At 40.1% G+C, this 22,961-nt stretch overlaps 3 protein-coding genes and 1 long non-coding RNA gene across 10 annotated transcripts; 2 read left to right on the top strand and 2 right to left on the bottom strand.

Annotated features, from left to right (window-relative positions):
* Nucleotides 1-2,266: 2,266 nt before the first annotated feature.
* LOC116613854 lies at nucleotides 2,267-6,578 on the bottom strand. The gene is made up of 4 exons (XM_048727688.1): nucleotides 5,552-6,578; nucleotides 4,907-5,033; nucleotides 3,000-3,701; nucleotides 2,267-2,354 (listed from the first exon to the last, which is right to left on the bottom strand). Exons 1-4 carry the CDS (start codon nucleotides 5,646-5,648, stop codon nucleotides 2,348-2,350), a joined length of 933 nt encoding a protein of 310 aa, XP_048583645.1. The 5' UTR covers nucleotides 5,649-6,578; the 3' UTR covers nucleotides 2,267-2,347.
* LOC5505988 (rRNA methyltransferase 1, mitochondrial) lies at nucleotides 6,314-11,955 on the top strand. 7 transcript variants are annotated; one of them, XM_048727684.1, is made up of 11 exons: nucleotides 6,314-6,398; nucleotides 7,084-7,278; nucleotides 8,318-8,437; nucleotides 8,670-8,778; nucleotides 9,015-9,082; nucleotides 9,152-9,197; nucleotides 9,590-9,669; nucleotides 10,658-10,751; nucleotides 10,866-10,986; nucleotides 11,245-11,376; nucleotides 11,793-11,955. In XM_048727684.1, the coding sequence occupies exons 2-11, from the start codon at nucleotides 7,112-7,114 to the stop codon at nucleotides 11,855-11,857; spliced, it is 1,002 nt and encodes a 333-aa protein (XP_048583641.1). In that variant the 5' UTR covers nucleotides 6,314-6,398; nucleotides 7,084-7,111; the 3' UTR covers nucleotides 11,858-11,955. The 7 variants fall into 7 exon arrangements, with proteins under 7 accessions (XP_048583641.1, XP_032230218.2, XP_032230216.2 ...); XM_032374325.2 differs by lacking the exon at nucleotides 6,314-6,398 and having other exon boundaries at nucleotides 6,950-7,278; XM_032374326.2 differs by lacking the exon at nucleotides 6,314-6,398 and having other exon boundaries at nucleotides 6,954-7,278; nucleotides 8,673-8,778.
* On the bottom strand, nucleotides 9,141-13,474 carry LOC125563037. The gene is made up of 2 exons (XR_007308065.1): nucleotides 12,816-13,474; nucleotides 9,141-12,039 (listed from the first exon to the last, which is right to left on the bottom strand). It is a non-coding gene; the product is annotated as an uncharacterized LOC125563037 (long non-coding RNA).
* Nucleotides 13,475-13,728: 254 nt separating this feature from the next.
* On the top strand, nucleotides 13,729-20,560 carry LOC5505987. Its single transcript, XM_032374324.2, has 4 exons — nucleotides 13,729-14,565; nucleotides 16,052-16,367; nucleotides 16,736-16,973; nucleotides 17,067-20,560. Exons 1-4 carry the CDS (start codon nucleotides 13,833-13,835, stop codon nucleotides 17,451-17,453), a joined length of 1,674 nt encoding a protein of 557 aa, XP_032230215.2. The 5' UTR covers nucleotides 13,729-13,832; the 3' UTR covers nucleotides 17,454-20,560.
* Nucleotides 20,561-22,961: the final 2,401 nt, after the last annotated feature.

Below are 22,961 nucleotides of genomic sequence, written 5' to 3'. Positions count from 1 at the left end.
GTAAAAGTGGTAGGGATGCTCGTCGGGAAATTCGAAAATTACCCCTAAAAAATACCGGCACACCAAAGATTGCTACCCTTAAAAATACATAAATGTGAACTTTAGAAGCACACTAGCATACACACATTGGCACCAGTCGGGCCAAGACGGGACGCTAGCACAGTCTATTACCCGTGCAGTTCGGCAACCATGGACAGCTGTTTCGTCCTTATTAGGACTCGTCAGCATGGCATAGCCGGTTTGCCTCAGTTAAACTTCATCGGCAAAATAAACTGCAGGGCGACTTCGATGAAGTTTAACTGAGGCAAACCGGCTATGCCATGCTGACGAGTCCTAATAAGGACGAAACAGCTGTCCATGGTTGCCGAACTGCACGGGTAATAGACTGTGCTAGCGTCCCGTCTTGGCCCGACTGGTGCCAATGTGTGTATGCTAGTGTGCTTCTAAAGTTCACACTTAAAAATACCCCTATGTTTTATCGGATACCCCCTAAAAAATACCTGAGGCCCGATTTTGACCCCTAAAAAATACGACGAGCATCTCTATCAGATCGACATGGGACCTGCTAGCCGGCTCTCCGGAGACTCCGGATTCCAGGCTAATTATGCTAGTAAAACTGGCATAATATGGTAGTAGCATTGCTCGCTTTTAAAAATTATGCTCCTTTTTTCCAACATTATGCTCGAAAAAAATGGGAAAAAATAGTTGGTCTATAAACCTCTTCTTCAATATGGGATAGGCGATATTAGAGCAACCCAGTGAAACCACAGATGGCACAGGCTTTTGACGATTTACCAGAGAATATGGTGTCTTTTGAGCGTATGATTTTCTTGTCTTAAATCTTAATAAAATTTCTTGAAATACTAACAGTGTTTGCTAACCACTCATTCACTTTGAAACACGTCTCAGATGCGTACCCTCTTCCCACTAGACTTTCTATATCTGTCCTCCAACCCCCTAGCATCCCTGGGCTCCCAGTTTTATTTCTCCCTTTCGCATTTGACTATAGTACCTGGTCTTACCTACTAATGATAAACCTTGTACTAGATTTTTTTTTGTACCCAATTTTGTTGCTGTATATATTTGTTTTGTCATCCCTATTCTTTTCTTTTTGTCATCCCCATTCCACGCCATCATTTATGTTCCACATTTTCCTCGTCCCCTTCAGATTATCTCTCCACCTACGACACCCCCCCCCCCCCCTCCCACCCCCCCCAGGTGCCTTGGTACGAATACCCGCTTTCATCCATCAAAACCTTAATGTTCTTCTGATTGAACTTCACCAGCAATACCGGTGAAAGGCTAGTCACCAGGTCACTGTAAGCTGGTAAGTATTTCAAGAAATTTTATTAAGATTTAAGACAAAAAATCATACGCATATAAAAGTCACATAAAAATTCATATAGTATTCTCTAGTAAATCGTCAAAAGTAATGAGACTGGGGGCTATCTGTGGTGAAATACAAGGGCTTTAATGCGAAACTATATTGAAAACAAAGCTTTTCTGTAACACATAAACACACACTTGCTTGTAAGTAATCAGAGTGTATTATCTGGTTGATCACGGCTGCACTTTCTTGACGGCCGAGAGCCAATTAGGTTGATCGGCATGCAGACTCATCTTTTCTTTCCTCGCGATCAGCAACAACACATTATTACGCAGTTTCCCGCAGTTTCCCCTCAAAAAAAGATAATTGTTATAAGAACAATAACAACAAAAACGGTAATAAAATACAAAAATTTCGGTCTGCAAAATGCCAATTATTCTGATGAATTGCTTCTTTTCGAAAAGTCTACTAGTTTTTGAGCGATTATGCCAGAAATTTTGCTAACACAATCGACTCGTCCCTAGAGAGGGTGAGGGTATCCTCGAAAATGTATGTAGTTACACATATATACTCTGAATAAATATAATTTTATATGAAGATTCTTGAATATATATTTATATATATGTGTTTTTTTTTTATAGCTCGGGTTCATAAGACCCTGTACTGCTGTATTGAGCAAGAGAGAGAGTGTTTGAATGGATTTGAATGTGGTAAACTGATTGCCCTCTAGTTCGAGTCTGAAAATACGCTTACGAATAATGGTGGTACCCAGGATTCGCGAATCGCGTCTGCGCCGACTACTACCGACACCAAGAACGGCTTGCAGGAGACTAGTTTTCTCAAAGTTGTATACCAATATCTTGATACAGTATGCTAGTCCACAATATGTAAACAATGATATGTACTGTATGCCTTGCAACCATTTAAAGGAGACGCAAACACGGCAAAAACATTTTTTATTCATAGGTAATCATAAGATAGAATAGACAATCAGCAATCCAAAAGAGAGTAGCATCAAGGTCAGCGCCTGAAGAAAAATACGAACAATAAGTTAAGGTTGCTAGACTTTCAAATATAACAGAAGCAACAAGGACAAGCCACGATTTTTGATTTTGATAAGACTCTAAGAATAAATTGTTACAAGAGGTACTGGTAGCCTATATCTCATCCGAAACGAGATTTGTGGCAATGTAAAAATAGTCATCGCTATTCGAGTGCTAAAGGACAGGACAGTAACAGGGGTTGGGGCAATTGGGCACGATTCCATTACATAAAAAGATATAGGCTGTGCCCCATCCCCCCCCCCCAAAAAAAAATATTTATGTTTCTGTATCGTGTCTTTAACCACTTTGCCAGGACCCTCTCCCTTTCCTGTTATTTGGGTCGGCGGGAACGAGTCTTCTATTGACTCCAGTATATAATTTGGAATTTCAATTGGGAGCCTTATAAGACGTCCCCCCCCCCCCCACCGCCCTCCCGCCCAAATCCAGTCTAGGTGCCTAATAACAAACAAACAGGGCGCTAGAATTGTCCCAGTCTTTGAAACATCTGTATTTGAAAATTGAATGTCAATCAGTAACACACATTCTGATTGAAATTCGCATTTTACAATACAGATAGTTTAAAGACTGGGACTTTCCTAGCGTCCGTGTCCGAACCATACTCGAATTACCTGAAAAATCTGTAGATAATGTACATGCCAAGTGCAGCACCTCCGCAGCAAAGCACCGGTGTGATATAGTCCCTCCTAGGGACATCACACATGTCCTCGAAACACTCCACTTTATCGTGAACACGTTTTGTGAGGTCCATTCCCGGCACGACCTCAGAAATACTATCGCAACGCTTTTTGTTTTCTATAAATCTGTTGAGGGTAAATGTTGAGCCCGGTAAAACTTTAAAAGGGGTTTTTTGCTTGGCACTTTTCTCTTTGGCGCCAGTAGAAAAGAAGCAGATCCGTGCGCCTTCAGTCCGCACCACAAGGGTCAGCAGTCGCGTACCAAAGGTCCAGAAAGTTTCGCCCTCAAACAGGCAGCAGTCATTGTCTATGGCAACAAAGGTGATGACATCAGAAGTAGGAACCATACCGAAACGTACTAGAGAAGTGCAGAGAGCATGCGCACGTGATGAAAAACCGCTGTGATTGAATATTTCAGGACATGGCAATCTTATAACGGTTATCCAGAAGTGCAAGTATGTCGTCATGGTGATGCTCCCGGCTGGTGGGCTTGCTGTGGCGCTAGGTGTAGAGTGGACTGGTACGAACATGGTGCTATCGCTCTTGGGATGTGTGTAGAATTCACTCTCTGGCATAAGTCTTCGGCTGCCGCCCATTAGAGCTGCCCTCGGGTCGTAACCAGGCTTGTTCGCGATCCTGAAAATTGTACGCTGCCGCGTTATTATCTGATATGATACATTGGATGGTTAGTGACAATGATGGTATGAATGAAATGTTGAAAGTGGATGGCAGCGGTAGAGGTACCCTGGGTTTCAGAGTCTCCAGACTTCTTTCGTCCAGTGACGCTCAGCCAAAATGCCGTGACGATCGAAGCGAGGAGGCTCTGGGCGGGCTAGTAATTTTCTTCAGTTCCAGTCTCGAATTACATGCCTAAACTGGTTTTGCGGGTATGACGACAGTCACACAACACGAGAGCTGTAAGTTTCATACTCGGGTGATTAAAAGTATCGCTTCGCTAGTCACGGCTTTTTGGCTGAGCGTCACTGGTACCAGGATACGGTAGAGGCGTTATGCTGCTGCTTCTTATGACGAAGATGATTGCTATGATGATGGCGATTGCAATAGTGATGATTATGACGATGACAAAGACGGTTGTGGTGATGATGGTTGATATTATTTATGATGATGGGGTATTGGTGATGGTGGTTCTTTTGATATGATAATCAGGCAAGTACACAGGGGGGTGAGCAGGGTGCTCGCACCACCCCCCCCCCCCTTGGTGGGCAAAAAGTGGGTCATTTCTTATTAAGGAATCTCCAAATATTATGCTTTTTCAATATGATATCTATGCCCGGCCCCCTCCCCTCACGCAATCCTGGGTACGCGCCTGATAATAAGTGGTAGACGTGCGTCCGTGGGTAATGACGCAATAATGATGACGATGATTAAAGCCGCATTGTCACTAGTTTACTTCCGGAGGTCCGACGGAAACCTCAACCGTTAAAAGACAAAAGAATCTATTAGAATCCGAGATATTTTACAGGCAATCCGCTATAAATTATCGATCACATCCTCAAAGAAACTTCCAATAAACACTCTGCCTTCAATATTTTGAAATATTTTTCGCGTTTTCCGTTAAAAATCATCGGAGATTTTTTACGTAATCGACCGGAAGTAAACTGGTGACAATGCGGCTTTAAAATGACATTGTTGTATTTTAAAATTTTTCTGTCGATATCTCACCTCCACTGGTGCAACCATCCCCGTGTGCACTTGATGCATTTGTTCAAAACGAAGATGTTAAGTGTATTTATGGTGATGAGTATAATGACGCAATGATGGTGGTAGTGATAGTGATAATGTATGATTATATTTTTAGCTTTTTTCTGTCAACATCTCACCTCCACTGTAGCCACCACCCCTGTGTATACTTGATGTATTTGTTCAAAGCCAAAAAGTACAGCGTCCAGCAGACGATCTTAGCGAGTCTCTTGACGAAATACAAAACGTACCGCGACACACAAGTCCCTAAAATTAGAAAACAATATTCTCACTCAAAGAAGAGCAGAGTCATTATAGAAAACATTTATCAGAATAAGAGCTATTCTGCCACAAATACATACGGTATTATGTCGTAGCTAAGGATGCTGTGCAAAATGGTGCAAGATCGAAAGAAAAGCCCTTTCATAACCCTATCTACTCACGTTGTTACCACTGTTACACTAGGCCGATGAAATTTGAGAATGTGCGTCTCTTCTCACTCCAGTTTTCATCCTTTATTTTGTTTGGTATAAAAGTCAGTGAACATTTTCATGGCAATTTTGTACAACAACCCGAGAAACTGTAAGACACAAACCCCCTGGATTTCCGAGGATGGCTAATTTTGCAAACGTAACACATCCTTACCGTTGAAACAGATTTAGGCGATGAAAACTGATCAATATCAAATAATTTATAAACAGACACATTACGAAGCAGCTTTAAATTTTACCACCCGCCCTAAATTGACCCCAACGTTTCGTCAAAACCAACGGTGTTTCACTTACATCGAAACCAGAGTTCCGTTTTTCCTCCGTCCTGCCCAACCAGTTCCACATTCCAGAAAAGAAATGCTACGATTATCCAAGCGAACCAATATTTCATTACTCCAATTTGTAATTATCTTTTCTTTCTTTGATTTCAGGATAAGTTCTACTCAAGGAGAGACCTTGAGCTGTATATTTGGGTTGTTGTCAGGACAATATTCTGTAGCCTGGCTGTGACGACACGGATTGAAAAAGCGCGCGCTATTCTCTGATTCGCTGAGATTTTTCCAACTTCTTTGTGCACCTTGCATGAGCCTGTCTTCCAATCAGTCGACCGTTTCTTCAGTCTGTTTGATTGTTTTTCTTTCCGCCCGTCAATCTGTTTTATTTGTTCCTGTCTGTCCGTCTGTCTATCCAATATTCCCAAAAATTAAATGGTCTCGCAAAACAATCATTGCAAGTCTTACGCGTCATGTCATGTGACTTGAAGACATTTGTTCCGGAAAGTAGTAGTGAGTTCTACTTTTCATGAAACTTTGAGACAAATAAAACAAGGCGGTGTCACACGTAAGAAAACGCGCGTGCGACTTGCAGTATTTTTTTTTGCGAGACAAGTTGGAAGAGAAAGAAACGTACGCGTGTGGCAGGGACTTCAACGCTCTTGCAGTACAAACTAGTAGATTTAGCGACAAAGTCACAACAATTTCAAGGCGTGGCAAGCTATCGGTAACACTAGTGGTAAAAGCTTTGGATTGGACTTGTCAGATCTCATAGTTTCATCACGCAGCCAACGACTGGCTACATACGGGAGACTCCAATGGCTACTCCCGCACTCTACACGCGCTTCGCTTTGTTAATAGAAGTACAGGTCAGAAATTACATTGCGTTAAAACTGTTTTCGGCCGTCGTAGTTGTTTGTTTCGATTATTTTCGTCACTTCTATGTTTGTTGTTGATTGTCGGCTAAATATTGGCCTCTCGAAAGGGCCAATCCACCACTATTTGCTACTACCACCATGATCTGCAATGGAGGCCGTTTCCAGGCGCGTACCTAGGGCTTAGGGGGAGGGGGGGGGGGTTTCGCAGTCCTGGGTATCGTATGTAAAAAGCAAGATATTTGAAGATAGCTTAATAAGTAATGGCCCACTTTTATGACATCAAGGGGGCACCCCCCTGTGTACGCGTCTGATTTCACCAAGGATCGCGCCAGAGGCTGCTTTACGACCCCCACGCCCTTCTACTAGTCGGAGCATCGCATTTAATTGGACGGCACGGTATAGGTGCGATGCTTGAGCGCCATCTATTTTCAGGGCTAGTTGCTTCATCGCCAGTTGAGTTGTTACTTAGCGGATTCCTACTTCCATGTTCATCGTCTTGCAGTCTAGAGAAACTAACACCTTTGTGGGGTCTGATGAGCGTCGACTTTGGCACCATTAATTTCTGCTAACCGTCCGCCTAACCCATCCACTGATTAATCAAACCCTTTTTATATCAAGAAGAGCCTCGTAGGATTGTACCCCTGTGGTAAACGTTAGGAACGCCTGTTGATTTCAGACATCAGTGTGCTGTTTCGAGAGGAAAAATGGCTTGCAAGTCAACGGTCTGGAGCCTTGTGTTTGGGTGTTCGTCTAGGAATCAAAGCTTTATAAATGGCAAATGCGGATGGATTGATATACATCAGTTAAGATATATTCTAACAAGACACCACTCTGGGAGCACACGTTATGAGACTAAGTCGACAAGGAAGAGGTAAGTACTTTACTGATGATCCATTATTAACAAATCACCAATTCCTACACATTACAATTTTCACGATTTATTCAAACACGTTGAGATTCTGTTCAATCGATAAAAATCTATCATCGGAAACTAATCGAATTAACCAATATTAATCGATATTAATCATAATAATTAATACTCACAGCCCAAGAGTACTCAATCATATTTATGATTACCAATTAATATCGGGATTTATCGATTTCTTATATCTAAGGCTGACCGCTGAAAAATTGAATCTGCAATCACCGTTACCGTGTCAACTGGGAATGTTATTTCATCTTGAATAATTTAAATACATGAGTAATGATACGAGATTTGAAGTTGTTGTTAAATGTGTCATGAAGGGATTCCACAACATTCCAGTTTCAGTTTCAGAATTTCACAATGGGTTCGGCATGGCAGAAGCGTGACGTATGAACAGGGCTTTATACATCATATTACGTATAACACTTCGTACCTACACACCGTAGAGTTGTACTTATGCTTTCCAATCAGCTAATATGACAGCTGAGTAGTGTTCAGAAATCTCTTATCCAGAATTATTTGCGTTGATAAAGAACCTTTAGTAAGTAAATGTTGTTGTTATCTTTTACAGTATATCGTGAATGGGGTTTGCAAATGGTAAAATTGCGCCATTTTGAAGCGATATAAAGACTCGCTTTGTTAATCTTACCTTGTCTATTAGATTTTATTTTTTGAAGAAACAACGTCAAACAATTGATCATGCCGGTTATGGATGATGCATTTCGATGGAATGGACAGAAATCCATATTTATCTATATAAACAATAATAATCCATAAGTTCAATATTTTTCGATAATAATCGATAATAATGCATACTTGCACAATTTCACGTTATCAATTTCTATTGATTTCCGATATTAATCGATTGATTGATATTGATTGTTATCGATTACTATTGATTATCGAAATTATGGTAGGGCCAGGGCTTATTCCAAGAATAAACAATAAGATGCTGATGATGTGGTTTGATGCTAATTTTTGTCAGTGGTACTTCTTCAAGACGAGAGTTTATTTTTGGCGTTGGACCATGTGTTTTAGCCCTTTCCAGTGGACGGAGAAAAGTTTTCAAGATATATATGAATGAAGAGGCCAATAACACTGCAAGGTAGAGGCTCTATTGTTGAAATTGATATGAGTGTCAACTTAATTGCTTTTTGAGTGAGGTTAAACTTAAGCTTAACACTCGGAGGAATACATAAATGCATAAGGTAGTACACTGAACAATGTACTGGGCAATGTTGGCATTTTGTTTGCTGTGCATAAATGACATGATGTTGGGCATCCTCATAAAGAAATATAAGCAACACCACCTAGTTTTTGAATGTCTTTTTCTTAAGCAGACCTGAATTTGAGAGAGTTCTATCATTAGCAGAGAAGAAAGAAATTGAAGTTGTCCTCACATCTAGAAAAAAGCTAACAAGATTAAGTCAGGGTAGACCGGCCCAGGCAAGTATATCTTATTTTACTTTAGTTGCTTTCAGCTGTAAGCACAAATTTTTTTATCTACGTACAGGTTTTTTTTACCACTCACTGTCCCCATCTACTTGCAACAACCCATCAAAGGGGGAAGTATACTCTAGTTTAAATTAAAAAAAGAGGCTTTGTACTTTCTTATTATTTTTGTTATTAATTTTCTTTTCTTTTGGTACCATAAATTAATGAAAGCCTCCTTTTTTTTCTAGAATATTGTTATGGAAGTTTCCTGTCTCCATTTTTGTCATTTTAATGAAGAGGATGATGAGTTACAAAGGTATAAATCAGTGAGTAATCTTCATAGAAAAGTCATGCAATTTATTTTGTGTTTTCTCTTTTGAATTAGTATTGCCAGTTTGCATCCACTTGTGCTGGCTCTTGATGAAATTCAGGTAGACTTTCAGATTTTATCTCATATAATAGTTGACCAATAGTGAAAACTGCAATGAAATCAATCCAGGTGTGAAAAGTGCAAGAAAAGAAAGGGAAAATATGCTGGAGTTAGACTATCCTCAAAATGAACAATATCCGCACCTCGACACAAAGAACGAGAAGAATAGAGACAAAAGAACTCCTTTGTAGAACAAAAATAATAGGAGACAAAGCAGCTGCGTACTTACTCACCCAGGGCATCGCGGAGATTGGGGATGCAGGAAGTGCAGGCTTTTTTTCATTAGCACTGGCTGTGCCTGCTTTTGCTAACAGATAACCATAGCTTCAGCTTCCTTCTCTCTCTCCCTAGTGATATTTGTGTCTTTCTACTGTATGTCACTTTTTTGCTCAGGACCCTATGAACTTTGGTGCTATCATCAGGACAAGCTGGCTGTTAGGAGTGGACAAGATAGTGGTACCAAAACAAAATAGGTTTGCAAATATATTGTAACAGAACACAAGAATAATGCAGTATTTTATGCATTATGATCAATTAACTATTTTTATGTGGAGATTCATTACCAATCACTACTGTCCCAAGGGGGCTGTCTATTTTCCATACATTGATTTCATATATTAGGTTAAACATTTAGGGTTCATATTTAACAAATTCCCCATTGTATGTACTCTATTGTTTCTATTGTAACAGAAACTCTATTGTCACTTCATGATAATAATGTTGGGGAGTCGTGAGCCACATAGCACCCACTGATTCTGCTGTAAATTTTGATCATGAGGTAACCTTTTGTAAGGATGGAAAATACATTTACTAGAGAAGGTTGAGAACCAAATTTCCCACACTTTGACAAGGTTTTTCTTCACTTTTGCTTAAAGTTAAGGATCCTGCAAGGATTGTGAAATGAGGCTAAATTCTGACATTAAAGCAAAAGTTAGATTCACAACACAGGGCAGCATCTCAGAGCTCTAGAGGTTATGCATACCTGACCTGCGCCGGTGCCTGTGGTACAGATGTATGCCTTCGTAGGGTAGCTTTGTACAGAGCGGGAAAACCTTAGATCAACCGTTGTTTGGCGCCAAGACATGGGAAGCTTTTTCCCTCCCCTCCCATTCTAGATAGGTATATAGTTACTTAGTTAGTATTTCACTGATTTTCAGTGTGATAGGTGCCCAGTGTGGGATGGTGACATTGTTGCCATGGTTACCGAGCATGGCAATCACCATTGGGCACCCACCCGCCAACTCATCTAGTGTTAATGAGTTTGTCTGTGGTGTGTCCTCTGATTTACCATAGCTAACAACCAATCAGAAAGCGAGATTATGTGCAAGTGATGTAGTAAAAGTTTGGTGTGATAGGTATTATAAACAAAGTTATCGGCCTTGCATGAAATTCTATGCAAGAACTTCACCCTATACAAGAACTTCACCATATGCTATTAACCTTTATTTTACTTATTTGCAGTGCTCCTCTTTCACCTGTGGTAAGTAAAGCCAGTGCTGGTGCAATGGAAGTCTTCAATGTTTATCAAACTCCAGACCTGCCAAAGTTTTTACAGGTAAAGTACTGCAGTATCAATGGCATATATAATGAATCTAAATTATTTTTCACTCAGAATTATCTTTTATTAGAAAAATCAGCATTTGTTTTTTCTTCAAATGCTTGTTTCTAGGAGAGAGCTGCTATTGGATGGGATGTCCTAGGGGCTGTTCAACCAATCACAGATGACTCTCACCATCGTCCAGTTAATTGTGCTGAGTATTCACTATCAAAACCTACAGTATTAGTGCTAGGTAGGTAATACTGTCATGATTCAACCAGCTCAATATTTCCCCCGTTCCCAAACTGTTTTCATCTTCAAGGAAGCGGAAACCTCTATTCATTACCATTGTAAAATGCTCATGGGGATATAGTCTTTAAACTGGCTTCTAGACTTTGCATCTTTTATTTTCTGATCATTATATAGGATGACCTTGCCCTTCTAGTAATCATTCTTGTTACTTTGTTTCATATAATATCCTATTTATATACCATACATTCTGTTGTCACAGGAAATGAAGGAAGGGGCCTGCGAAATACAGTTCAGCAGCAATGCACACAGTTATTATCTATCTACCCACACCATGCCCAAAATAGTTTCCAATCGATTGATTTGGACTCCTTCAATGTCTCTGTTGCAGCAGGTATGTCTCAAGATATCACCTGTGCATATTGTCTCATAATAACACATTTCCTGTACGCCTAGTCTCATGATATCACACAACCTGTGCATATTGTCTCATAATAACACTAAACCTGTACGCCTAGTCTCAGAAGATATCACACAACCTGTGCATATTGTCTCATAAAAACACTAAACCTGTACGCCTAGTCTCATGATATCACACAACCTGTGCATATTGTCTCATAAAAACACTAAACCTGTACGCCTAGTCTCATGATATCACACAACCTGTGCATATTGTCTCATAAAAACACTAAACCTGTACGCCTAGTCTCATGATATCACACAACCTTTGCATATTGTCTCATAATAACACTAAACCTGTACACCTAGTCTCATGATATCTGAACTAAATCAGTTTTTTTTCCTTTTCAGGGATCCTGGTGTTTTCTTTATTAAAGAACTCCTATTCTACTCAAGAAAAAAAATCTATTGTCTAGATAAAAGATATGTGGTAGATGGGGTTGTGTATTAACCAATTCCCCCCTGTATAGTTTTGAGCAAAATTTTGAAAAAAGAAAATATGCCTCAAACCTTCTGACGATGCATTTGGTTCACTCTTTAGTCCAGCAATGCCTCTCCCGTCATATGTGCTGGTAAACCTGTGAGTCTTATATGCCTCCTGTAAGTCATTTAACACAATGCAAAGTGAGAATAGCGAAAATAGGATATTGTTGGGCATCTGAGCTGGGTGAAGTGCCGTCGGAGTAGACCTCCTACACTTGATACACTTGTGCTCGTAGCATAGCAGTCCAATTTCTCAAAATAGACCCCTCTAAGCTACCCTGGTTCCAGAGAGTCGAACATCTCTCTATTTAGTGGCCAGAGAGTTTGGCCACTAGAGAGACACTCAAGGCTCTAGAACCAGGGTGCCTCTAAGCGGGAGACGCCATGCTCTCTGTGGCAGGGCCGAAGCAGGGGGTGGGGCACTGGGGCCATGTGCCCCCAATATTTAAAAAAAAATTATAAGGAAATGACAGGGGCTTTTATGAGCCCCTGAAATTGACCAGTAGGGGCGTGGCTCTGCCCCCTCCCAGTATGTTCTTAATGTTTCTGTATTGTTTCCCCTTCCCCCTTAATCTTACGTGGCCTGCTATGGCTCTGTGTGGAGACTATGGCGAGCGCGACATGTAGCGTGCAACTCTCTTAAATGTTTCGTAGTTTAGCCACTTCCAAAACATGTAACGCTTGACAAATTTTGTAGGGTGCAACACAAAAATGCTTCTCAACCATCCGATAAACATTTCTTTGTCGCTTCTACAAGATTTGGCGCGCGCTAAATTATTTTCGAGATAACTAGACTAGGAAACATGCCGCACACTACATGTCGCACTTTACATGACTCCTAGTTTAGCCAGGCCTTTAGACTCTCACGCGATGCGGGGCTCTAAGCCTAACCTAGTGAGCCCAAAAGAGCAAGTCTGCCGGGTTCGTGAGGTCCCTAAGCCCCATTTTACGAAGAAAGACGTCTTCTCGCTCCTTTTTCTTCTTTCCCGTCCCCTCCGCCGACCGCCACCCTTGTTCCGCCACGTTCTCGCTCCTGTGACCTCGACGCCCGCTCGTGTCGGAGTCAAGCAATACTCCTCGCTAGCCTCGTCCCCAGGCTACTCCCTTGCTGTCAGTTCCACGATGCTTTGCGCGCAGACTCACACTTTCCAATATGGCGGACGCTTTAGCAGAAAGGGCCAATGATGTCATAGCCATGTAGAGCGTGATAGGCCCGCCGGGAAGCAAAGGGCTAACTCCTTGCCCCGTTATAGCACCAGCGAGTGACCGACTTACCCGCGGGGATTTGTTGAATCCGTCCAAACCCCGTGATGCTTAGAGACTTTAAGAAATAGAATTGGGTTGATAATTCAATAGCAGCTTCTAAGGCTCCTTATCCTTCCTCGCCTGAGTTTTTTGTCATCGGTTTCATTAAAAACTGGGCTATTTTGTTGCATATACTGTGTATAATATAGCAAAACGTTGTAATACGGTATTCACCGGGATTATACCTACCGCGACCGGGATTTTGCGAGTAATAAAGGCCGGGAAACGGGATTTGACCCCCCCAGGACCCCAAGAATCGAACGTTGAGTGACTCCAACACGACCGGCTGCAAAGGAGACTAAGGCTAACGGCCTCTTTAGCAGTCAATCTATTTCTCGTAGTTTATTTACCCATTCAGTAATTAGCTATGAAATTTATGTATAATGTCTTTTCCTTTTATTATTTTATTAATTTTTTTTTTTCGTTTTCGCTCTTGTTTTTCTATAGTGGGATCGCTGTGTTGTGAGCGCGCGGTGCGTGCCGGCCTGCTTGTACTTGCAGTTTTATCTGTTGCAGTTATTCTCTCTTCCTTCCCCATCTCTGGGGTCGGTACCAATCGCGATCACAACATTACAAACTCCCCGTAAGGGAAACTCAACCATTATGGACCTTCTAAGGTGCTTTAACTGTCACCACAAAAGTCCATCACACGAGAACTTTTTCAACATCAGTGAAATTCACAAATCGATAACCACAAAGGAGCGTACCAAACCAGACATCGACAACGATGATAAACAAGATGGCGGTGACACTTCGGATTGTGTTCACATTGTGTGTGCTGATTGCATCTACGACAGACCCCAAACTTGTGTGAGTTGCTCATCTAAGTTTCCTCTATGTATGTTCAAAGTCCTGGAGTGGTTTAACCCGATGGAAAGTCGAATTTGCATCGATTGTTCTGCGTACAGTGAGTCGACTAAGTTACTTCAAGAAGGGTTTAGTTTTCCAGGGCTCGTTCACCAGTGCTTTCGATGTCATCGTTTTAAGTATTTACCATCATTTGTTGGCTCATCCAAGCTTTCAATGGACGAGGTTCCCCGTGAGTGTATTGAATGTCAGCTTAAAGGCGATATAGTTCAATATAAGAAGCAACTACATCAGCGTTACGAAACGAAACTTCGTGAGGACCCAGCTCTCGGAAGTGAACACAAAACACAAACTATGGCGAGTCCCGCTGTTAGAAGTTACGCATCTGTTGTTACAGAAGGCTCTACGAATCGAATTTCTAATCCGCCAAGCTCAGAAGACAGTCAGAGCGACGAAGACGAAGCTAAGTCAATAGAAATTCCGCTTTCACCAGTAACAAAGCTAACAACTTTCAGCGCAAATTTGAACGGTGAGATTTTGTTTATTTACATTTGATTTCATCAGCTTGTCTTATGTTTAGTTCTCATTTTCTGTGAAAACCACATCTATGTTTAGAATGATTAATTACACTGTTAAATTGGCCAAATTTTATTATCTCGGGATTTTATTTTCGCATTTTTTGTCGCTTAGATTTTTTTCACAACCACATCCAAACATTTTTATGATGAATAATTTATGTTGTTATAATTTGGCTGTCACTTTGTGATCTGTGTATTTTATATACTCTCTTGCTTTCCTTTGTCATTATATTTCAGTTTACTTGTTTTACGATTTCCTAAAGTCCTACATGAGTTCAGAATTATTATGTTGTTATAGTTATTTATTAGGTCATGCACATGCCGCTGAAACAAAGGTCACACAAAACAAAACAACTGTCAGATTCGTTGAATTCCCAACCTGGGTTTGAAGATTGTCATTAAGATATTTTCTCAAGGCAATTGAACTGAAAGGAAAACTAAAAGACACCATTGTCTGTATTTGTGGGCTTAAAATCTTTTGTTCTGATGTTCAGGAAAATGCTCCTGCCTGGGGGTTTAGTTTGTTGAAATAATTAATTCTGTATATTATGTACTCATACTTGACCCAGTACAAGTGATGGCGAGACAGCCCCTTCTGAGGGCACATACCATTGCTTACTGGCTATACTATACTGGCAACCACAATCTTTTCTACACTTTTATTAAATCATATTCTCTTAAGTCATATTTCTAGTATTTATGGGATGATATAAAAGAAATAAAGCACTCACTTACATGTAATATAACACAGAGTCATCCCTACCTACATAGCATCTGAGACCAGACTTCTGTCAAACAAGGTTTTTTTTTAATAGAAAAGAGCAATTATAGTCATTATTTTTATGTTCTGTTTACACAAATTATGTGGTCCAAAAAATCTGGATTCATAAACTATATAACAACATTAGCTATATTACATATAATCCAGAGTTCTTCAAATTCATGGAGTTTGTGGCAAGTGCAATAAGTTCTTTTTACTGAGATACAAGTTGCACAACAATTATAGTAAAGTCAACAGAAGGTTGAAAGGTGTTTTACATCTCTGTGAAAATAGAGTAGTTTCGCTGGCATTTCAAGCGTTCTTTGAAGCAGACTACCTACAGTATAGCCTGGAAGAAACTTAACATCGTCGCACGCGTTTTTTGTGTGTAGTTTGAGTGTAGTGCATGCGCGTATTTTGCATGTAAAACATAGTTATGACTGCTGGTCTGTATTTTTCTAGTCATACAACAATTTTAATGGAATGCTTTGTTGATGGTATGGTCTTAACCACAGATGGCTGATGTATTAGAACTATTATGATGTTTTTGTTTCACTTTTTTCCTTGAAAGCACTCAATCCCGAAAAGCATCCATGGTAAATCACTTAAGGCTAATGATTAATCCTAGTGATACTTTTTCATTTTCTCTAATAATGTTCCTTATCTTCTGTCGCCAGAATTCTTTTGTGAAGTTGTTCTAAAGGCTCTAAAAACCTCATTCCACCATCTAGAAGAAAAGACTAGACTAGAACTTAAACTGGCCCAACTCGATCCAGAACTTTTGCACACAATACTTCGTGACAAGTTAATCAGGGTGTCGCACAAGTTCTCAAAGCAAGGGACCCAGCAGACGCTATTTGACGATGCAGAGTCCCGCTGGGCGTATGTTGGGACGTACACAGCAGCCCATGCTAGCCTGGTGATGGCTACACTACATAGTGCCTGCTTCCCACCTCTTGATAAATTCCTCCATGAAAATAAGAAGAGCAAGAGGTTAGTGTGATAGGCTCAAACTACCTTTAAATCTCTGGGGGGACAGACTATGGAGGCTTGAATACAGTGGGGGAGAGTGGTCAAATTTCTACACCTATTTCAAATAATGTTGCACTGGAAAACCCATGTTTCTCAACCTGCAGTGATTCATGGGTATCATATAAACAGCCCATATTGTATAAGTCCCTAATACATGTGTAATGAATCAAGTACCATCTTTGTTGCCTATTGATTGCCTAAAAAAACTCCCTTATTCAGGTATAAGGATTCTGCTCATTAGAGGCTTCACATGCCCCAACTTTTCCCTAATTCCCCATATATTTTTCCATAATTCTTTTTGACGCATTTTAAACACTTTTGTTCCCTAGGACTCATGTGTGCTGTCTTGGGGCTGGCCCTGGCAGCGAGATCCTTGGCCTGAGCCAGTTCTTCCCGTCAGATACGGAGTGGCTGTTGCTGGATAATTGTGGGGACTGGGAGCACCTTGCCCACACCCTACTGACAGAGTCGCTTGGTGTGCCCTTCAAGTACGGGACTGTAGATGTGTCATGCCGGCTACCACCCAACAAGTCTCCACACATCTCGCCCAGCACAACCTACAGAAAGGTAAACCTTCCCCCTACTTATATTCCTTTCTCTTTATGATTGTCAAGTTCATTTCTCACTCTTACTTATATTCCTTTTTGTCTTGTTTATCAGGCCAAGCTCTTCATGTTTGTCAAGTTCATTTCTGCAGTGCAGAATCTTCCTGGCACCTACAAGTACCTGGCTGACCTACTGCGGCGAGCAAGCCCAGGAAGCCTCTTTCTCTTCATAGACAATGCTCATATCCAGACAAAAAAGTTCATTGAGGACCTGGTCTTTCCCAGAGGGAAATACTACGACCATGGGGACTTCAAAGAGAATGAGTTTTACACACTCTATACCACATATGCTGAGTTGAAATCTGAAGGTGATGATGCAGTGCGGTCGTCGCTGCTGTCTGAGTGGGTAGGGTATATTTCATACTGGTGTGATAGATGGCCAATGCTGGATCTCAGAGTTAATGTCCTTCTGGCTGTCAAAAAAGGCATTCCAAGAAGATAAGGTATCAAGGCTGATGGGTAATTTATTTATTATGTTTAGCAATACTTTACATTGAAATTCAGGTAACAGAATTGTTCTGCATACTGGGCAACCATGCTTTTCTTCCTGCTTGGTCTCATGTTATTTCAATGTGCTCAGACACATAGCAATTGCACAAGTAAATCAGGTACCACAGTGAGAAAAGAATGAATTCGGATAGTAAGGTATATACTATACCTATTTGAAACAGTTTTGTGTAATGTATTGCTAGAAATATTGTTCCAGAACCCTTGAGGTAAGCTTGAGGTTTATGAAATTTTGTCCCAAGCTTAGCCATGACTTAGAGATGTTCAAGGCTGTGGGAACAGGTAAAACTAAAGACTTTTTTTTCACTTTTATTTTAGAAGTAGTGAGCTCAAGGGTGTCATTGACTAGAGTGACTTTTTAGAGTGACATTTTATGGGGAAATGGGGGCATGGACACTCATGATCAAATCTTGTCTGCCATGTATTTGATCAGATGTCTACCCTGGATACCACAGGCTTGTGATGGCTCTAAGCATGCAGCACATGCTAGTACCAAGTTTGTTGCATCCTCAGTGACCACAAGCCGTGGTTCCCAGTTCATCTGAGCCCTGCTGCTGGTTAATTCTAGCTGTTAGGGACATCCACGTATACACCTTTCATAAAAGGTTGTCAGTGCCAACAGCAAGTGACAATTGCCAAATGACAGTTCTAGGACAGAAAGGTGCTTATGGGTGGAAATAATTTAGGAGAATAATGGTTGCAAATGAACTTAGTGATGCTAGAACCAAACATTTAATTACCTTTAAAAGATAATGCTTGGATCCATGGAACCTTTGGGTCATAAAACTGTCATTTGTCAATCGCCATGTGCTGTTTGCGCTGACAGCCTTTTTTTAAATAGTGTATAATCTATCTTTATTCACGGAGATGCAACAAAGTATTAAAGGTATGTGTGCAAAAGGAAATGTAAAACCAAATTGTTCATACCCAAAGTGATCAGTTCAGTTGTTTGGAGAAGAAATGTTAAATTGTTAATTTATTAATTATATATTTTATCCATGTTGATCATGTTAGATTTTCCATATGCTGATATTGTAAATTTTGTACAAATTTAAGAGTCGGGATTTAGTTGATAGTTCAGGTCATGTTTTTTTACAGTATGAGAGTGCTGATATTCTGCACTTTCATAAGCTTATTAATGGTTTATTTTGCATTTCGGTTTTGTTGGGTTATAAATGTGATTAATCACATCTTTGGCAACTACACAGACAGTGACAGGCAACTAGACAAACATTTTGGCACTTTATCAAGCAAACTATTATACTTTTAAGAATGTTTTTTTATACTTGTCAACCTGATTGGTGATATATTTGTGTTTTTTTTAGTGAAAATCCATACCTCTTCGATTCTAAATTTCTATAGCTTTTCAAACCAAATACAAATAAGCTCAAATAATGAAAAGGATTTTCAGATATAAGCATTTTGTCTTTTTTGTAACAGAACTTTCAAAAATCAGACTTTTGTGTGAACAGAAAGTTCGTGAAAATTGATTAAGTTTTATAAGGGGAAAAAAGAAAAAAAACTGTTTTGATTAGGGCAAAAAAGAAACTCTTTAAAAGAGATCATTGATAATTTATGGCTCTAAGCCAAAAGATATAACGTCTTGCTATATTTTGTTGCTATCAATATCACCTATTTTTACTTCCTGCTGTTTTTACCTCATCCAGTCACAGTAGAGTTATAACATATCTGAAACGTGCCAATTGTTCAATCTTTAAACACGAGGTTCTGCTATCAAAGGGAAAGCTCCTCCCACCACCAGAACACTGCTACGCTAGCAGTCACAAAGTCTCGTGTAATATCGCTTATCTCTCGAACCTCAGTCAGCTGGAATAAAAATATTTTTGCGTAGGTAACAATAGAGGTGATTGATAAATTAGTGATTTGCTGTCCACTGACGTTTTGGGTGCAAATTGTAAATTTTTGCGCTATCCAGAATCTAATGTATCTGCATAAAATATTCTCATCCTGTGATGAAAATGCTCGTATTTTAGAGCAAACACAGCTTGGTCTAGCATTATATTACTATAAATAGAAAAAAAATTCAGTGGACAAGTCTAGGACTGTAATTTGGTTTAGAATATGTAATTTAAATTTAGCTCATTGACGGCTGATTGATAACTTATTGTTTTTGAGCCCAGGGGTGGGAGGAGCTTTACCACCGGTACCTTGTGTTTAAGGAACTGGGGAAATCGAGGGACTATACTCAAGGTGAAGCAATCAATTTCATACGTTTTTAAAGCAAACAATGAAATATATTTTATTTTATGCATTACATAAGTCAAAGAGCAACTGGACATAAGCTGAATGGCCTTCTTTGGAAGCCTAGTCCAATTATATCACTTATGCAGCCATTCTCAAAGGTGGGGATTTCATTGCTGGTTGGTTAGGGCAATGACCTTGATATGGTGCAAAGTAACGTTCACCTGCAATAATCTTTCTATTATTATTATTGTGCCTCAGCTTGCAAGATTTGCCAACAGCCAGTGCCGCATTAAAAGAGGCTTATCTATCACTGTGTTGTAATGTGGGTGTTTTTTAGGCATGGCCATAGCAAGGGGTGAGGGACCGGGCGCCAGGCAAATGACCAGTACGGACCTTCCAATACACGTAGTTTTTTTGTATCGTGCCACCCCTCCCTACAGCTCTTATGGGTGTGTCATGTGTAATGTCTGCATAACTTACAATAATAAACTAGACAAGCCTCTTCCACAGGCATCTCCATCGGATAAAGAAAAGATAAGAAAGGTTTTCCTTTTCTAGATCTGGGCACCCTAGTATTCAAGGGAATACGAGACCGATTGAGAATGGGAAGGAAAAAAAACTCCCTTCTTTTTTCTTCTCCCTCCCCATACATATTTTTTTCTAATTATCCACAGGAGGCCCACAATATTTTTTCGCTTTTCGGATTGAGATGGTTGTGAAGGACAATGTTAATTGTCAAGTACTTGATGCCTGCGCTTGTGTACGTGAATTCCACCTCTGTACATATAATTGGATATTTTTAACCATTCTTATTTAATAAAGCATCCTACTCACTAATGTGTCACATTGTTTATATGCTAATTCAAATGCAAGGCTCAATGCAGTTTTTCTTGTACTTCTATCCCAATACGTACGCACTCACAGGCTTTTTCATGTCAGTGTATCCCCAAAACATTGGCGCTTTTCCTAGCTAAAATTCGGAATATACTGCAACATAAATTCGTTTCCTCTGTTAATGCCTTGTTCTTTAGTAGAAATTTATTTAAATGGCTTTAGATGTGAAAATGTGCTGCACACTACTATATTTGTACAAATAGGTTGCGCGTTAAGTCTTTCATTACTATTACTCCCTGAGACGCCTGTAAAATATAGGCCCAAATCCAAAACGTCAGAAACTAAACATCAACACACCCGGATACTCATAGATTCCTCCAAGGCATAGACGGCCTTCAAAAGCGCATCTAAGTAATATAATAGAATTGACACTTGTCAAAATATCAACCTAGATTTCTGACCAATTCGTAAACAAATGCATTTCTTACTAAAAAAAGACAAAATTCCGAACTACAAATAGGGACAAGCAAACACAGATCAAGTCACAAATAGATACCTTTATTGCGCTCCGTCGAGTCACCATATTTAGACTATTTTGCATGCCTGCACTGTATCATGGGAGTCTTGGAAACACCTTGACAGACGGGTGGGCAATCTCCTCCCCCAGAATCATAACAGTTTTTTTTTTGCCCCAAAGCCAAACAAAACATTTTTTCAGGTCCAGGGAACCCAGAATAAGCCTGAAAACAATTTTTGAATAAGGTTGGGTAGCAAAGATGGCCCACATTGGAGAGTATGAGGCCATTCACTAGAAAATTCCTTTCTCACATGGTGAAGCCAAAAGAAGGAATCATCCCATTGAATCAACCTCAGCGTGCAAACATCCATAAGCACAGCATTAATTATGCCCAAATAGACTTTATCATGTCCTAAGGCACTCTCCAGATGTGAAAAAGCTGTAATTTTAATGCATAAAAAAAAAACAAGCAAAACTGTTGTAAGCAACAGGCTGTAGCGGTGCCGTAGCTAGAAAGAAAAGGCACCGCAGTTCATAGTTGGAAACTTCAAGGCATACCGTCTTGGGTTAGCGGTAGCTTAGCTTAACTGGTAGTGGGAGGGAGGGGGAGGTTTCTATTTTCAGTCCGTTTTTCTTACAATTTTGCTCAAAAGTACCCAGGAGTGAAAGGGTTGAATAAAGTGAAGTTAAGTAGAAATTAAGGTGTGAAGTTTTCCACAACGCAGATATGACATGACACTTAAAACAAGCATGACATGACGCTTAAAATAAGCTCATTTCACATCAAATAAGGCGGAAAATATGTCTCTAAGTACTTAGTGAGTAAAAGCAAACAAAATATCAAATGCGACTTTTTAATTGTGATGTGACCTTTTGTAAAGTGTCATTGCAATTTGAGCTTTTCGTCCCTGAGCTCATACATAGCGCATATATATAGAGAGATTTCTCACAAAACCCCAAAACCACTAACTGTGAGCTTGGGCTCCCTGTTGCCTATGTAGCGGGGCATTTACTTCGTCTTCTCCTAATCGCTATTCGGACCGGGGAGTTCTGTAACCTAAGAAAGAGCTTTTAGACCGTCAGAAATTCCTATTTCAAATAGCGATTCTTTCATTGTCCACTACCAGCGTTCTTATTTCTTATACAAATAATCATCTCAAATTTCTTCAACAACCAAAAATCTCTACTAAAATCCAAACCACTCGTGACAACCACCCGTGACAACCACTCGTGGCAACCACTCGTGACAACCACTCGTGACAACCACTCATGACAACGACTTGTGACAACCACTCATGACAACCACTCATGACAACCAATCATGACAACCACATGTGACAACCACTCATGACAACCACTCATGACAACCACTGGTGACAACCACTCATGACAACCACTCGTGACAACCACTCGTGGCAACCACTGGTGACAACCACTCGTGACAACCACTCGTGACAACCACTCGTGACAAAACCACTCGTGACAGCTACTCATTAAGACTACAGGCGTTTTAAAGACCGTGCCTGACAATAATTTTCTTCGATCACACATAGGCTTTTTCTCAACCGCTTATTAGATACAAACGTACAATAACTCAATACTTTAGCACTATAAAAAAGCGTAATTATTAATTTGCTTCATTGTTTAACAATTATAAGTTTGTTGTCGGCATTTAGCAGCAGCTTAGATTCTTCGAAGCAGGAAAGAAATTGCATATCGTAAACATGAAAAGTATTTGTGTAATGAAAGATAAAATCCTTATACGCAACTCCGTGTTCAATTCTATATTCTGAGAAACTTGAAAGTAATTGTTCATTTCATACTATTTCATCCCGGTTACCTTAGTCACTTGGTACGAGGTTTGAGACCTCGAGGGAAAATAAAAAA

This window comes from Nematostella vectensis, chromosome 5 (assembly GCF_932526225.1).
Source record: "Nematostella vectensis chromosome 5, jaNemVect1.1, whole genome shotgun sequence".
NCBI classification, from domain to species: Eukaryota; Metazoa; Cnidaria; class Anthozoa; order Actiniaria; family Edwardsiidae; genus Nematostella; species Nematostella vectensis.
Note: the sequence above shows the minus strand (reverse complement) of the source record. Positions and strands in the feature narration are given on the sequence as shown.